This window comes from Parasteatoda tepidariorum, chromosome 2 (genome assembly GCF_043381705.1).
Source record: "Parasteatoda tepidariorum isolate YZ-2023 chromosome 2, CAS_Ptep_4.0, whole genome shotgun sequence".
Lineage (NCBI taxonomy): Eukaryota > Metazoa > Arthropoda > Arachnida > Araneae > Theridiidae > Parasteatoda > Parasteatoda tepidariorum.
The window spans coordinates 36,724,427-36,742,277 of NC_092205.1; the positions used below are offsets into that span (position 1 = coordinate 36,724,427).

Genomic DNA, 17,851 nt, shown 5'->3' on the forward strand with positions numbered 1-17,851 from the left:
CATTGATATTTGCATAATAAAGTGAATGTTTTGCTAAACTTGATTTTAAGCTTATTAATTGAGATAGTGTTTTACTTACACACCGACTTCAGTGCATTAGAGGTGTTGAAAGAAGAAAGTTAGAATTAGAAAAGAACTTTTTGTGCGAAAAAAAAATTACTTTTCATTTACCGTTTTTCGCTGCTTTTTATTTATTATTTCATAAAAAAAGCACTTAAAATTCACAAAATTTTCTTTGTTTTTAACTAGATGTTTTCCTGCAAACATTTCGTCTAATTAGGAAGTTTCCTTCACTAGTTTATGGATACGGTTTCTGTGGAAAACTTTAAATCTAATGCTTGATACATATTTACACAGATGATTCAGAAATACAGCATAAAAAAGAGGGGTATGCGTGAATGAGTACTTACTCGTAACCAACAACACAGAGCAAGAATTCTTGTTAGACAACCAAACACCTCCTAGAAGAGAAACCTTCGCACGTGTTACCACAAACGATAAATCGGATCTTCTAGTAGTCCGAACATAGTGACATTTTCCTTATTTTTAGTTACTGCGCAGTTTATGTTCGGATTACAAAAATGATCCTTGCAAAGGCATTCTCTTTCATAGGAAGTGTAGATTAATCTCTGTATTCTTACTGAGTAAACAAATTCAAAATCAGTTTAAAAAAATGCTGAAGAAATCTCAGATTGCATGGAGATTGCATAAGTGGGGAAGCAATATCGTGAAATATTTCATAATTCATGCTCAGTAAAAAAAATCGCATGATTTTATAATTGTAGAGGAATCATCAAAGAGAGACGATTTCGTAATTGTAGAGGACTCGTCAAAGTGGGGAATCATTGTAGAGGAATCGTCAAAGTGAGACGATTTCGTAATTGTAGACGAATAATCAAAGTGAGACGATTTTGTAATTGTAGAATAATCGTCAAAGTGAGAAGCTTTCGTAATTGTAGAGGAATCATCAAAGTGAGACGATTTCGTAATTGTAGAGGAATCATCAAAGTGGGGAATCATTGTAGAGGAATCGTCAAAGTGAGACGACTTCGTAATTGCAGGCGAATCATCAAAGTGAGACGATTTTGTAATTGTAGAATAATCGTCAAAGAGAGGCGCTTTCATAATTGCAGAGGAATCGTCAAAGGGAGACGATTTTGTGATCATCAAAGTAAGAGCTTTATTTCTGAGAGAACAGGAATCAGGTAAACATAAATCAAAACAATTATGATTAAAATATTAATGTTATTGAAGATTTAGCAAAAAATATACTCTCTTATCTAAATATTATTTAGAATTTTATTTCATTTTCTTTCAAATTCGTTCGGGTTCTATCAATACTGTTTAATATTCAATAGATTAGATTTTAGTATTCAATATTTAATATTCTATAGATTTACACAACGAAAAATTTCATTTTTTTCATGCGATAAATTTTTTCTCTAGATTTCAATCATCAATAGCGCTTTTTAATTCTTGAAAAGTCACAGTTTTTGGCGTGAATTAAGAAACTAAAGGAAGAAACTAATTTTATTAGACGTCACGTATTTTAAATAATAAATATTTTTTCTTTAAAGCATTTTAGATGAATAATCTTAACACTTTTGAAATATCAATTAAAAATATTACAAATAACAAAATAACTCCAATAACAAAAATTAGTTTCAGAATGAAAGAAGCACAAGTAAAATAATACAGTAATGTTTAGTATAATGAACAAATATTTTACTTTTCAATTATTCCTATTACTTGAAGTTTTATTTTTTTGTTGATAATTTTGTAATTCCTCCTTCTTTTTAACATTACAAATCTTCCGATCAGTAGTTTAAAATTCAATAAAATGTACATTTACATTTCATAAAAAAATGTACATTAAATGTACATGCACATTTCATGAAATTTAATATGACTCTGACAAAAAAAAATTTAATTCAGAAAAATTTACAAAATTTTTGGAACAAAAATGTTTACCAAATTTGAAGGAAAATTAGGTTTTTATCCTGGTAAACATACTGTTTATTTAAATAAATTTTTTTTTAAATGTTAAACTGTTTGATGCATAATCTTAACATGCTTAAAATATTAAAAAATTTGATATATATATTTCTAGTAACAAGAATTGTTTAAACATCAAAACAACATTAAAAAAAACTAAAGTTTTTGAAAATGACACGAATCATATATTTTCCATTCTAAATATTCTTATTATTTAAAAGTTTCTCAAGTTCTGTTTCATATGACTATGAAATATGATATTTTTAATTTAGAATTCCATGAAATGCATTCTCTTCTTTTTTTTTTGTACGATTTTGCATTTACTGATCTCCATTTCCAAGAGCATCTCCAGTTTAGAAAAGATTAAAAATTTTTTAGGTTTAAATAAACAAACTCTTATAAATCTGAATTAGCTGATTAATAAGAAATGATAAATGTTTCTTTTTCAAGAACATTTTAATGGATAATATAACCTTTTTTTAAAATACTAAATGAATAAATATTTAGCCAATGTTATTTTTTTTTGAGAAGTATTAGTTAAAATATTAATCAAAAACATTGAAGGAAACTAAACATTTTAAATAAGAAACAAATAAAATATTTTTCATCCCAAATATTCGTATTATTAAGTTTTTTCAAGTTTTTCTGTTCTTATAAGTATGAAACATGAGATTTTTATTTAGAATTCTATAAAATACTGAATCTGCTTTTTATATCATATCCCATTTATAGATCTAAATTCACAAGGGCGTTTTTAATTAAAAAAAAGATTACAAATCTTTTTAATTTTTTAAGTTTAAATAATGAACTTTAATAAACCTAAATACGCGATTAAAAATATTTTTCATAATTTTAACTAGTTTAAAATACAGCATAAATTATATTTAACGAATGTCATTTTTATACGAAGTATTAGTTTAAATATTATTAAAAAAAATAATGCTTTTGGAGAAGAAACACAAAATAAATCTTTCATTCTAAATTTGCTTATTATATGAAGTTTTTTTTCTTCAAGTTTTTCCTGTTTCCCAAGAATAGAAAATTTCAGATTTGTTTGTTAGAATTTAATAAAAATCAGTATTTTCTTTTCGTGTGATATGTCATTTTTCCAGGATTCAGATAATATTTCAATTGACAAGTGCTTTTTCAATTCAGATAGGATAAAGGTTTTTTCGAGCGTGAATAATAGAAAACCAATTTTTATCTACGTGAATATAAAGATTATTCTTCAAATGCAATCACATTCCTTAAAATATCATTATTTATTGATACTAGCTCCTTTTCGGAAAAACTTCTTATTGGATAAATCAGGAATCGTTTGCTAGACTTTTCATTGGTACATCCTATTTTACAAACTCACTAGTTTACTTTATTATCGGAAACGATCCATTATCGGTATTTTTGATGCTTTCTACGTTATAATTTCTAAATTATTGAAATAATTATAACAATATACATAAGCTAGTTTTTACTTAAGTTTTTATTTGTTTTAACTAAATCTAAACTGTATGCTTTTAATAAAAATTGTTTTTTAAGTTTTTTTTAAACTCTACAATGTTAATGTTGGGCTGGGAGTGAAAGAGTTTTGTTGTTATACTCTTGATGTAACAAAAATGAGGGTTAGTTTTACTGAAACGATGAGGTTAGTTTAATCTAATGATTGAGTCAGAGCCTTGGTGGCTCAGGGGATATAGCGTTCGCTTTCCATTGAGGTGAGCTGAGTTCGAATCCCAGTTATGACTGGCCGATACGAATTCCGACACTGACCACAGTACTGACATAAGAATATCCTCAGTGTTAGACGGATTATGGGTTAGAGTCCCCTTGCTTCAAGGCTAACCATGAGAGGTTTTCTTGGTTTTCCTCTCCATGTGTCGCAAATGCTGGTTTAATTCCATCAAAAAGTCCTCCACGAAGGCAAATTTCTCCCAATACTTGATCTAAGAGTTTCTTTGTCTGTTGGATTGGATTCAAAATTACATGGACATGGAGTTGAGCATTGGTAGTTGCACGGAGCCCAGACACGTGCATCCATTTTGTCGGGTCCCAGAGCCCAAATCCCTGTGTGTTGATCTTCTTTGCCCTGTGACATTGCTGTGTTGCCATCTTTTCGTCGCCAAGCCACCTCCCCTTGTTTCAATTACTTTGCTGAGTAAGTACGAGCTCTCATTTCGAGTTATCGGTATGTCCGGTATCGGTATTCGAGTTATCGGTTAAGCTAGTTATTGGTAGTCGTATACTCAAATTAGGGTCGGCTGTTCAACGATGGCTACAAAATAAAATAAAATAATGATGAGTCAAATATGGGTTAGTAGCATCAAAAAGTCTCATTTGACTTAATCATTTAGATTAAATTAGGCTAGTCTGTCCCAATGCACGAGTTCTGTGCTGGGTTCAAAATTACAAGGCATTGATAGTCGTAAACTCAACATTGGGTCAGCTGTTCAAGGTTGGTTATAAAATAAAATAGAATGGAATGCGTGAGTCGAGAGTTTTTTTTCCTCCTAGGTTGAGTTCATTTTCTTTTCATGGAGGTGACCCTGGTTCGAGCCCGGTCGTTAGTTTGTTGATTCCTGTATTACTATAAATTTGCACGAATTAAATTAAAACAGGAATCAACAAACTAACACATTGCTGAAAATATTCTCACTAATAGACAGCATAACGTAACCAATACCGACCGGCCTGTGTAGGGCGCAGGGAACAGTGCTTGCATCAGAAAGGTCCTGGGTTCAAATCCCGGGCAAGGCATGAATGTTTCTTTCTCTCTCTATGTGTTCTATGTCTTTTCTCCTTTGTGTGTGAATGTGACCCGCCCTATAAACGGGTTGTGGTTGTGTGAATGGCGTGGCAGAAGTCGAATTCCTGGCCATAGATGGCGCCACGGAAAAACAGGAACAACCACACCCCGCTGCCTAAACAAGCATACGACCAAAAAAAAAACTGATTTTTTTTTTAAATATTTTTTTTTAAATATTNGATACGTAACATTTATAATAGGCGCCGTTGCTTCATATTTCGCGAACAGAAATTAATGTAAAAGAAAGAATTCTCCATATTAAAAATATAAATAACTTACCCCAACCGATCACACAGTAAACATGAATTCTAACTACTTCAATGGAAAATGTCTTCACAGCTAGTATGTATAGATAAAGTCCTTCCACAAACATCCAAAAGAAATTGGTTACCATTAAGTAAGTCAGACCAATAACCAACAAGCAAGATATCTGTTTTAAAGAAAGACATTGATTACATGTCGATAGAAAAAAAACCAGTTAAAAACACAGTTACACAGTTTAAGCTAATATATTTTATTTTAAAGTATTAAAAAAAGAAAAAATATTTATGGAAATATTTATCACTGTCGTAAAATAATTTAAAGCTTATTAAGGTAAGTTAATGGCTTTTCGAATTTGATGATTTAATCATTGAATCTTACAGTCTCGAAATCTCGTCAAACTTTTGCAGGAATTAAAGGTTTTAACGCGTGTTTAATGGCATTTCTTGCTATTAACTAAAAATTAAATGCGGGAATAAAAAATGCAGTTTCCTAAGCTTCTTCAATAATAGTAAAACTTAATGGACTAGAGAAAATATAGCGCTTTTTTTTAATATCTTGCGGTGATTTTACACGAGAAGCTTAAAAATGTTAGTTGTTAATTTCGTTTATAGGCAGTTTTTTTTTAAATTTTAAAGTCAATGCCCTTTAATGTAGAATTGTGCTTAAACATTGATGTGTTTTACTTTTCCTTTCAAAATTTCTGTTTCGAATTTTTTTTTGAAATAAACCCATTCTTCACAATTTGCTTTTCAATAGGATTTTTTTAACATTTTATCTTAAAAATAAATTTTTTTTGATTGATTGAGTTAGTGAAATAATATGCAACTTGGAATTTTAAATTCAAAGTTAAATCGGTCATAATACACTAGTAAAAACAAGTAAAAGAACTTTTCGCAATAAAAAAAACTAAAAAATCAAATAAAACTAAACCTGACCAAGATATCATCCAATGCTAGACTAATTTACGGGAATACAAAAATGGGCCCAAACTGTACTTAAATAGGGAAACTGGTCACCTGTTTAGTACAGCACCTGATGGACACCCTATCAGTTAGAGATAAACATGACTAATAGGTTGTATGATCATATCTAATAGTTACACAACTCTCGCATCGGTGTTTCATACTGTTTACCAGGATCTTCATCAATGCCTGTGCCTTCCGAACTCACTCTTGCATTAAGGCACCCTTAAGTTGATCGATGGCCGTTGGAGCTGGTCTTTGAGAAATTGAGCAATTGAGCGTCCAAGGACGTGCGATGTCCCCTGACTTTAATCCCATGCGTGTTCGATGGGATTAAGATCAGGTGACATCTCAAACCAGTCTAATCATTGAATGTTCTCCGATTGGAGATATTGGTAAGCCAACTGAGCCCTGTGTGGACAGGCGTTATGGTCCATAAAGATGAAATTTGGTCCCTCGTCCCTCATGAGGGTCAGAAGGACCATCGGGTATGATGTCTGTCCAGGCCATCAGGCTACCTCGACCTTTTTGACAATGATATATAACTGATATCGACTCCTGAGTTTTCTCCAGATGTGAACATTTCTCTGTCCAGAGACTAAATTACGGCTCATTACTGAAAAAAATCAGCCCCCGATCATCCTCTTTCTGAAACAAGTGTTCTTAGCACCTTTCTAGAGCCGTCCTTTTTGTGGTTCACAGTCAAAGGGATGCAGTCTGCAGGGCGTCCCCCATGCAATCCAACTGCATTTAGTCTCCAGAAGACTTTTATCAGTGAAATGGATGTCTCTGCTGAATTATACAGGTTTCGAAACTGTTGCGTCGCTGTCGCAGACCTATTTCTTTTGGCTAGGAATCTCAAATAAAGGTCTTCAGCCGGTGTTGTTTTCATTTTGTGGCTTCAACCAGGTAGGCAGATCACTGTTCCTGTCTCAGTGAACTGAGTTTCTAAAACAGGAACAGTGGTCCGAAACTGAGGAAATGTTTCCACTGAGTGAGCACTCCATTTCTGGAAGGTCTATATAACAAGTAGCCTGTGATCGTCCCACCTCAAGTCTACCAACTGTCCGCCATCTTGCGGCGTCGTCAAGACGATGACGACAGACCATACTAACGATGGTTAAACAGAGAAATTAAAAAAAAAACAATGATTGGACTACACTATGATGTTTCAGTACGTCTTACGCTACAAGCTTTGGCGAGCTAATAAGTATCTCTACACAACCTGACCACAGCGCCACAGCCTTACGACGTTACAGCGACTGCATGGCACAGGTGTCCACAACGAGCTTAGCTATCATATGATACCTTATTTGCTTATAAGAGTTTCTTATTTTGCTCTTTTTTATTAAAAAAACAGTTATTCCATTTTTTTCATCAGTGAACTTCGAGATAGTTCAAATACACAAGGACGCAAATAGCGAATGATTAAATTTAGTTAAAAAGTTCGCATTCATGTTAGACCACATTGTTAATAGTAACAACAACAAAATTTTATTTTACAAAGCTAAAACTATAGTATTAAACAGAGCAGATAAACTTTTTCCACTGATCTTATTGTAACAATTATGTCAAAATACATTGTTCTAAGTATATTTAAAGTTAAAATTTGCTTTATTTTTATTAACGGTTGATTCATATAATTTGTGTAAATACTTCGTTAGCTAACTGAATAATCCAGACAGTTACAAATGTTGCCAACATTTTGTAACGCACTAGGCTAATTAGAAAAGTGTATTTATATTAAAAATATGTATTTTAATATGCCTGATACTTCTTAGGCTTATTACTATTTATAATCTGTCTATATGATAGTAGTTTGATTCGAAAAAGTACAAAGAATTACTCAATAATACTGAATTTGCTGAAGCATTAAATAAATTTATTCACAGTAGTCCTTTCTTACTCTAGGATTATTTCACATTTTTTAATTACAGTTTTTGAAGCCTAAAGATATGTAATTAGGATATACTTCCTAATTGGCCAAAATATGTGTGGTTAAGATGTATATTGTAACTAGCCTAAAAATGTTTAATTAATATATATTATCTAACTAGCCTAAAGATGTATGATTACAATATATTTTTTCATTATCCTAAAGATGAGTGTTTAAGATATAGTTTCTAAATAGTCAAAAGATGCATAAACAGCTGTAGCATAGAAAGGTTTTAGACTCAGTGTTACCCTCCTCCTCAAAAAAATTAAATTAATAAAAACCACATTGAATAATTCGAGCCTGAATTGATTTTTGAAATAAAATGGACTTTAAAGCTGATATTACATTTATAAATTGCCACGATTTTATTATACAGATTTTGAAGTAAACACTCTGGAATTACTGATTGAAAACTTAACCAAAAAACATTATTTCCCTTTATTTTCAACTTTTTACACTATTTACTGGTTAGTTAGGCTGAGTATATTAAAAAAAAAATAGTAAAAAGTGAATTGAATTTAGTTTACACTTTTTTTTGTATTCACAATTTTATAGCGTGTATGAAATTCATGTCTCAATTTTTATCTTTATTGGTGAAAAGAAACGAGGGAATGTCTGGAAATGACTCCATAAAGCTACAAGATAATCTGGAAATAAAATCCAAATGCTAATCTCAAGCAAAATTCGTATTATTAGGTCCTATTCTGTAGTGAGATGCAAATTCTTTTACTCAAGCAACTGTATAGAAATGTTAGACATTTCTTTACAGCATAAAAAAAGAAACGTTATTTCATTTTATTTTCAACTTTTATGCTATTTACATATTACTTAGGTTGAGTTTTCTGGAGAAAAAAAAAACTAAAAATGAATTGAAATCAGTTAAACTTTTTGTTTTGTTTTCACAATTTTACAGAGTGTATGAAATTCATGTTGCAGTTTTTATTTCTACTGGTGACAAGAAATGAAGGAATGTCTGGAAATGACTCCAGAAAATCACAGGATAATCTGGAAATAACATCTAAATGCTCATCCCAAGCAAAGCTTGCATTTTTAGATCTTATTCTACATTAAGATGCAAATTGTTTTACTCAAGCAATTGTTTGGAAGTGTTAAACCTTTCTTCACTGCATAAAAAAAAACTAACAAATTTAACTACTAATTTACAAAGTCGATTAATTCGATACGTTGCGTGAAATACGCATCTAAACCCACATTGGAGAACTCTTGATAGGAAAAATAGAAAAAAATGCTTGTGATTTTCCAAATAACTTGGCTCAGTGCTAAATCCTGCGGCCGCTTGTTATGAACAGCTATATTAAATTAGCCAATGAAATATATATTTCATCAAATTTCTTTTTTAACAATTAACCATTTCCTGAAGTTTTCCGATTTATGTAAAATCTGAAAAGACTTTTTGACATATTTCTTCCGGAGTTTACAAAATTGGTTTAATGTTTCAGTATTAGAAAATGGCAGTAATAAAACCATAGTCAAAGTGAATACTACAATATTTTAATTAACATTTGGCTACCGAATTGAAAAGTATAATACTATGTATTTTATTACATGTCCAGTGAATACGAAACCTCATTTGAACTTTGATGGTGTGCCCTTAAGCTTTCAATTGTAAATAGCTCTGTGTGCATTCCAACTCATTTGAGTTAAAATAATTAGGATGCATGAAAAGGCGTTCTAAAATAATTATCTTAGTTTGATTTATTATCATAATTAGCTAACACTAATTTAGGAACAGGATTTGTCGACCTTTGAAACGTCAGTTTATATGTTATTGAAATTAATGTGAGTAGTTAGTTTGCAAGTTTAATTTAATGTAGTTTTCATTTCAATATCAAAGAGAATGTGATTTGAAAATTTATTAGTTCCTTCCAAACAATAAAAACAAGTTGAAGTTTTAATTTTTATGTGAGATACATTTGGATGAATTTTACTGTGACTGGAATGAATAATAAAAGGAAGTTTAGTTCAGGATCAGCTTTACTGTGATTAGTATGAATAAAATGAAGTTTAGTTTATTGAAGAAAATTAGTATGCAGTAGTAAATTTAATTGCTAGGATTTTTTTTGTTAATTTAAAAGAGGCGATTATCTGCACTCGGACAATGACAAAACTGGAGAAAAATTGTATGGCAATATTTGAGAGAAAGATTTTGTGGAGTATACTTGGTGGTGCAAATGAAAGCAATAACTGGAGAAGGAGATTTAACTTAGAATTGTACAAGATTTAAAAAACAACCTGATGTTATTAAATACATAAAAATAAATGGAATGAATTGGATGGCCCATATGATTCGAAAGAGTGATGGCAATACTATGAAAAAGATATTGCTTTTTAGACCCACTGGAACAGGAAAGTTGGGAAGGTCGCGATTGAGATGGGCTGACTCGTTTGAGTCTGATTTTCTTGCAATTAATGAAAAGAATTGGAGATCGAAGATAATTTGGAAATCGTTATGGGGAAATCTTCAGAGGAAGGCATTGGTCCACATTGGGATGTCTGGCCAACTATAATGATGATGATGATTATCTGTGTAGATAAAAAGCTATGGATGGTGTTTTCAATATAAATGTAAACAATAACAATCTCGAGCTCGGCACCTGCTCTAGTTCCGGTTAAGAAGTTTGCAGCTGCTTACTACATGTTATTCTGATAGGCGATGTTTTCAAACGGATAATTTTGTTTTCATCAAAAGAAGTAAATTCGATAATTTCTGAGCTAAAATCTGCCGTATTTCGTAAGATATTAAAGTTATTAGGTAATTCTGGGGAGTTTAAAATGAAAATTTGTTTTAGTTATCTATAAATATACTGTTGAAAAAGGTGACATGGTTGCTAAATTTTGAATAACTCGCTTTTTGGCAGTCCTGATTTGGCTTCTTTCCATTTGTTTATTACTGTTTGTTCTTGTTGAAAGCTGTTTACCATCTTACGTTAGAGTTAACACTTTTAGCATTGTAAACACAAGTATTGTCAGCATTGTAAACACAAGTAANGACATGGTTACTAGATTTTGAATAACTCGCTCTTTGGCAGTCCTGATTTGGCTTCTTTCCATTTGTTTATTACTGTTTGTTCTTGTTGAAAGCTGTTTACCATCTTACGTTAGTGTTAACACTTTTAGCATTGTAAACACAAGTATTGTCAGCATTGTAAACACAAGTAATAACTAATCAAACACCACGTTTGAAAGAATCTCAAAACACAATGATGCCAAATGGCTTTAAAATACAACGGAAGCAGTGACCCTGAAATTTACTCGGTATCCAGCTTGCAGCGTTCCCTAGTGTAGAAAACACCATCCATTTTCACTATTTTAAACTTTTTATTAACCCATCTCATTCTTGCCTGTTCAGTAATATTCGAGTTATTTCCGTTACTTTTGACAGTTATTTCATTTCGGAACTCTTAAGTATATGTCTAACCTACTTTTCTACTTAGTATGTCATAGTGTATTTTAAAAGTTCTGCCATATATTTTTTTTTCATACAATTTTTTTTTATTCTGCATGATTGGATTGTTCGGGGCTTTAGTTTTGCAGTGTCACAACTAAACAAAATAAGACGTGAGTTTTTTTTTAAATAATTTTTTTTCAAAATTTATGATACAACTCCACTAGCAAAACATAAATTTCGCAACTAAAAAGACAATCTTTCTTTTTCTTCGTTTTTTTCAAAGCATTGTGAATTGTAACATGAAACAGCATTTCGAATTCAGCTCGAAGAATTTCTGTCAGCTCTGTTTTGATAACATATGCTTTCAGTTACCCACTCGTTCATCAGCAATTTCTGTATTCGAGTCCCAGTGGTGAAAGAGTAGGGGAGAGTGGGGTCAATTGTAACATTTTTTACTTAACTATTTTTAACTAACAAAAGATCCAATATATTATTAGTATTAATTTACAGAGGAGTAAAGTAGACTATCCTCTACTAGAAAAAAAATAAATACCTTATTTTAAATGTTATTATATTAGTTATTAACAATTTTTGACAGTCGTGCACTTGTTACAATTGTCCCCACTTACGGGGTCAATTGTAACAGTTCATAAATTCAACTAAAACATAGTTAATTATACATATTATCATAGTTGTGATATATTTTTTTATTGATCAAAATAGTAGTGATATTTTAGGAGTAAAAATAATAATGAGCAGAGACCTAAAGGGTTAAACTTTTAACTTTAAGGGGTTAAAAATTTTAATTTATGCTGTGAAAGGTGACAAATAAAATAATGCACATGCAACATAATATAAATGATATAGGAAACTATTGGTGGTTCTTAAAGAGTTAAGTAATGGTTTGTAAACATAAGATTATTTATTTTCAGCTGTTACAATCGTCCCTTTACTTATTGTTACAATTGTCCCCAAGACGCCATTTCAGCTTCATTTGTTAAAAACAATGCTAGTTAATTAGCAAAACTAATTTTTTTTTTATTGAAATGTTAATTAAGGTGTCCACTTACATATTCGGTTAATAATTTTTATTTGTTTAAACAAAATTAATTTGTTACAATATAATATTCTAATACCAAAAAAAGTTCTTACGTAGCGTGAAAATATCTTTTGTGATGTAACTCTTTCAAAAGTACATAATCATGGTTGCCAGCAGGGGTGTACATGTAGATTTATTAAACAGACCTTGTGCGCCACCTAGGAACCAAATCTAGAACCCGACACTCGAAATTTTTGCTCTGTTACAATCGTACCCTGTTACAATTGACCCCACTCTCCCCTACTCATACATTCATATTCATTATTTTAGTTTTTATTTTCAAATAAACAATGTTAATTCATTCGAAGTACAAAGCAGAACTTCGCATCTTTTAACTAACGGGGTTAGTAATTTAAAAGCATGAAATGTTCGTTCAGAGCGATTTTCCATTAAACTGTTGCGCCACAGAGAAAATTTCGTGAATTTTGACAATCCACTTATTCCTGGGCACAAACATAATTAAACTTATAAATACTTAATCTATAATTTTATTTCCTATTAGGCTCAAAATTCAAGGTGATCTAAAGTTTAAAATATTATAAAAATTTATTATGTCATAGGAAAACTATGCATTTTGTGTATAGATATATAATCATGAAATATTTGAACTGAAATAATGCTATAACAGAGAATTTGTTAATTAAGTATGATTATTAATCTTTTTTATTTCAACCAAATGTAAATTTTCATGCACGGTTTCTTAAAAAAATCATTAAATCCTGATAAAATTTAAACAGAATTTTAGAAACTTTATTTGATAAGAAAAATACTCCTATTGACACTTTTCATTTAAGCTCAAGTTTTGTATACATATACACTATCTAGCCATTAATGACTGGACACCCCTTGAACGGCAGGTGGACTCGTCCTGGCGGAATAAATACGGAACCTGTGGTGGGGGAAAGACCATTCGCAAGCAGGCGACGGCCATACGAGCGTTAACAGTGAAAATGAGTGGACGGAGAGAGCTAAATGAGGCGGAAAGGGGCATGATCATAGGCGCCCACCGATTTGGTCATTCCATACGTGCCATCTCCGACAAGTTTCAGATAGTTCAACAGTTGGTGACGTCGTGTTGAAATGGGAACGAGAGGGAGTGATAAAACCGCAGTCCCGACCCAGCAAGCCCAAAAGTAATGTCCGACAGGGATCGACGATCTCTTCGACGTGTAGTGAAGGCAAACCGACAAATGTCGTTGGACACTGGCGCTGCCAACTTCCGGGCTGCATCTGGCAGTGTTGCCAGTACGCGTACCATTCGTCGGGAGCTGTTTGCACAAGGATTCCATGGACGAGCAGCAGCACATAAGCCAAATATCTCTCCATCAAGCGCCCACCACCGATTTCAGTGGTGCAGAGCACGTCGCCAGTGACAGTAGAGCAATGGAAAAGCGTTATGTGGAGTGATGAGTGACGCTACACGCTGTGGCACTCTGATGGACGGGTGTGGACCTGGCGAATGCCCGGAGAACGGTACCTACCGGAGTGCATTGTCCCCACTGTGAAGTTCGGCGGTGGAGGAATTATGGCGTGGTCCTGTTTCTCATGGTTTGGCCTTGGACCCTTGGTGTTAGTGCGTGGAATCCTGAACGCAGAAGGGTATAGAGACATCCTGGACAATTTGGCGCTTCCTACCCTGTGGCAACAGTTCGGTAATGTCCCGTTTGTGTTTCAACACGATAAAGCTGCCATTCATAAAGCACATGCCATCACGGACTGGTTTGATGAAATGGGGGTGCAAGAGCTTGACTGGCCATCCCAAAGTCCCGACATCAATCCAATTGAGCATCTCTGGGATGAGTTGGAGCGCCGGTTGATGGCCAGACCACAATGCCCCAAAACCACCACTCAACTCTTCGCCATGTTACAGGAGGAATGTCAGGTAATATCTGCTGCCGAGTACCAACACCTAGTGGATAGCCTTCCCAGAAGGGTTAAAGCTGTGATTCGGGCTCGTGGCGGCCCTACGCCCTACTGACTTGATACTAGCACCTCATGTATACGAAATGAGGGGTGTCCGGTCATTAATGGCCAGATAGTGTATATTTAAAGGCAAGGAAATAATATGTGATGCATATTTTTTTTATTTATTTTGAAATAAACTCGTTTTAAAGCTAACTATTAAGCACTACACTGCAAAAATAATTGTAAATTCTACGGAACAAAACATAATTATTACAGAAAAAAATTGTTTAAAGATAAAAACAGATTTTTCTTTTTTTAATCGTTAGTCACGAGCCGCAAATTTTTTTCCGTCTTTTTATCAGACTTTCTCCGTATATTTGATGGTTTAAAGCTGTTTTTCACAAAATTGTTTCTCTCTGTTTTTTACTTTAATCATAAATGGATTAAAACTGTCATTTCAAATTGTAGTTTTAGCCATGCAGTTTAACTTACCGTAAGATAACTTGTATATTTTTTACAGATCCCTTTATAATTATTTACCATTTTATAATTCTTACTTTGCAGTACTTATTTTATGGTTTCAAACATCGCATAACTAAAATTGTGATTCAGCTTTACTGTCAAATTGATTAGCTACCTGATAAATATCTGATTTTAGATATAATTTTTTCGATAAGTTAAATTTTTCAAGCATTTTTATAAGGGTGGGTGACTATAATTGCTAAGTTTTCACAGTAAATATCGCTTCAATAAGACTTTTAAGATAAAGACTGTTTAAGATGTTTCCTTATAACTAAACACTAGAGATGCTGTGGCTCAGGAGGCAAAAGCGTTGGTCTTCCAATGAGCTGAGCGGAGTTCGAGTCCCGGCATTAATTGGTCATGCGAATTTTGCTTTTGGCTCGCTCCGATCACAATGAAGCCATAGTTATTTTGCAGAGTTTTTTTTTTTGCGTTTAAATAGCAGATCTTGAGCCGCGATGGCTCAGGGGATAGACCGTTTGCCTTCCTCTGAAGCGAACCGGGTTCGAATCCCAGTCGATACGAATTCCGCATCCGGCTTGCACCGACCACAGTGCTGACGTGAAATATCCTCAGTGGTAGACGGATCATGGGTTAGAGTCCCCTTGACGTCAGGCTAACCGTGGAAGGTTCTCGTGGTCTTCCTCTCCATGTAACGCGAATGCGGTTTAGCTCAATCAAAAAGTCCTAAACTAAGGTAAAATTTCTTCCAATACTGAACCCAGGAGTTCCTTTGTCTTCTGAATTGGGTTCAAAATTTCAAGGTTACGGAGTTGAACATTAGTAGTCGTAAACCCATAAAATTGTGTCGGCTGTTCAACGACTGTTATAAAATAAAATAAAATAGCAGAATTTTTTTTTAAAGAAATTAACAGTATTTATCTGCTTAAAAGAACAGGCATCCGCATTTAAATTGCAATATTTTTCTGTGAAGTAAATGGTTTTACCGGAACGGTACCAACCTGTTTACATAATTCTCTTGTGGGTTTTTTCAAATGTTGCTTTTACATCGCTAAGTATTGCAGATTTTTTTTAAAATTTAAAATTAAGCAACAAAATCGAGGAAAGTGCTTTCTTTCATATGGTTTTTCTTTCACACATTTTATAAAAGTGAGCTACTTCCCAAAGAAAAATGACCAATATTTCATAAAATGTAGGAAATAAAATTTCGGTAAAAATTGCCTTAAAGAGTTATGATAGGATAGATTGAAGAAACGAAATATGATAATGATTGACAGTGTTTTAGGTTTAAGTAAAAATGGAAAAAAAAACCTTTGATAGTTCCTATGATCTGATTTATGGAAAAGAATAAAGAAATTTAGATGTCTTCTTCGTGCTCGTGAAGTATTTTGCAAATAATATCAGTGGATCAAATTTAAGTACACATTTCTTGGTTAAATACACACTTTCTATTTTGCCGAAAGATTTTTTTCCAAAGATGAGAGTAAAATGAAAGTATTGATAATTTCTGTTAATTCTACTGTACAGTATTAAAAAAATTATAAAGATAATGAAATAAGTAGCTTTTTTCTCTCTGTAATTTAGAAAAACTTTGGGAATTTTTACATATTTCGATACCATTTTACTAACTCAAATGAATAATTTATTTGTAAAATTAGAATCCGTTGAAAAAAGGTATGTTTATTCAGAGAAAGTGCGTTTTCGTGTCTTATTTTGTAACTTAAAATATGGTCTGCACAAATTGATTAGTGTATTTGTGGTCACCCCCTCGAACCATTAAGATTGAATTCTGAAGCGTGGAAATCCGTTTATTAGATCAAAAGTTATTCAGGGTGGTCCGCTTATTTTTTTTGCTCACTGTACATTGTTCTGCATAAATAACGTTTCGCTAATCGTATAGTTTATAATGGAAACGTAATGAATATTGCAACTGTACTGAATGCAATGAAAAAATATGCTGTAAATGTTATATTGCAAATTCGATTTCGAATATGGCGGTAATGTATGGCATAAATAATTTTAAGTGTTATATATAGTGCCGTGTACTGTGCATTATCAATAATATACTATAATTGTATTGAATAAACTGTAAAAAATGCTTGGCATGCCATATGATTCTTTGTTTGGAAGAGAGTTGTGCATCTAGAAAATTGAAAGGAAATTGAATGGAAATAAATTGTTTCATCATAAATTGTATTGATAATAGTTTTGAAATAAATTGCATTGAAATAAATAATTTTGAAATAAATTGTATTGAAATAAATGGCTTTGAAATAAATTGTGTTGAAAAATCTGTACAGAAATTATAAACTATTGTTTCATAATTTATTTAATATCCAACTCATTAAATACAGAAAATAATTCAGATTGCGAGAATAAATCATAGCGTGTAATTTATTCCTTGAATGCCGATGCAAATACTTAAAGTATGTAAAGTACGCAAAATAAAAAACGACCACACTGAATAACTATTGATGCAATGATTGGATCTTCACTTTCAATCTTGTTCCTCAATATTATCACTCAATCTTATCAATTTTAAAAATAAATTAGATTTTTCAGGATTTATCTCAGATTTTGTATTTTGCCTTGCAAAATTATATTCTTTAAAATGATATAAAAAATTGTATATCCTAATATTCAAATTTTCTTTTGACTAATATTATATAAAACAACAACAGTTCTTACTAACATTTATATTTTGTAAGGAATTATCCTCTAATTTTATAATTAGTTGTGTGCAAACTGTTTTGAATTCGTTTAAAAAGTTTTCGAGATACTTTTAATTATCTCGTAGATACTTTTAATAATGTTAAATTTGAAATTAGTATTAAGGGGACAAAACTTTGGATCGCTCTCCTGACCAAACTATTGAGATCATATTTTCCTGATTGCGGTTATCCCTTATATTTCGGGGGACTGAAATCCGAATCTGTCATAAAAAAGGTAAGTTTATTCAAAGAAAGTGCGTTTTTATGTCCAATTTCATTATTAAAAT

At 32.1% G+C, this 17,851-nt stretch overlaps 1 protein-coding gene across 1 annotated transcript in view; it reads right to left on the bottom strand.

Moving 5' to 3' along the window:
• Window positions 1–17,851, bottom strand: part of LOC107442483 (diuretic hormone receptor) — a 148,675-nt gene that overhangs the window by 14,703 nt on the left and 116,121 nt on the right. The window contains exon 7 of the mRNA XM_071177458.1: window positions 5,075–5,225. Within this exon, the coding sequence (XP_071033559.1) occupies window positions 5,075–5,225 (151 nt within the window). The remainder of the gene's footprint in view (window positions 1–5,074; window positions 5,226–17,851) is intronic.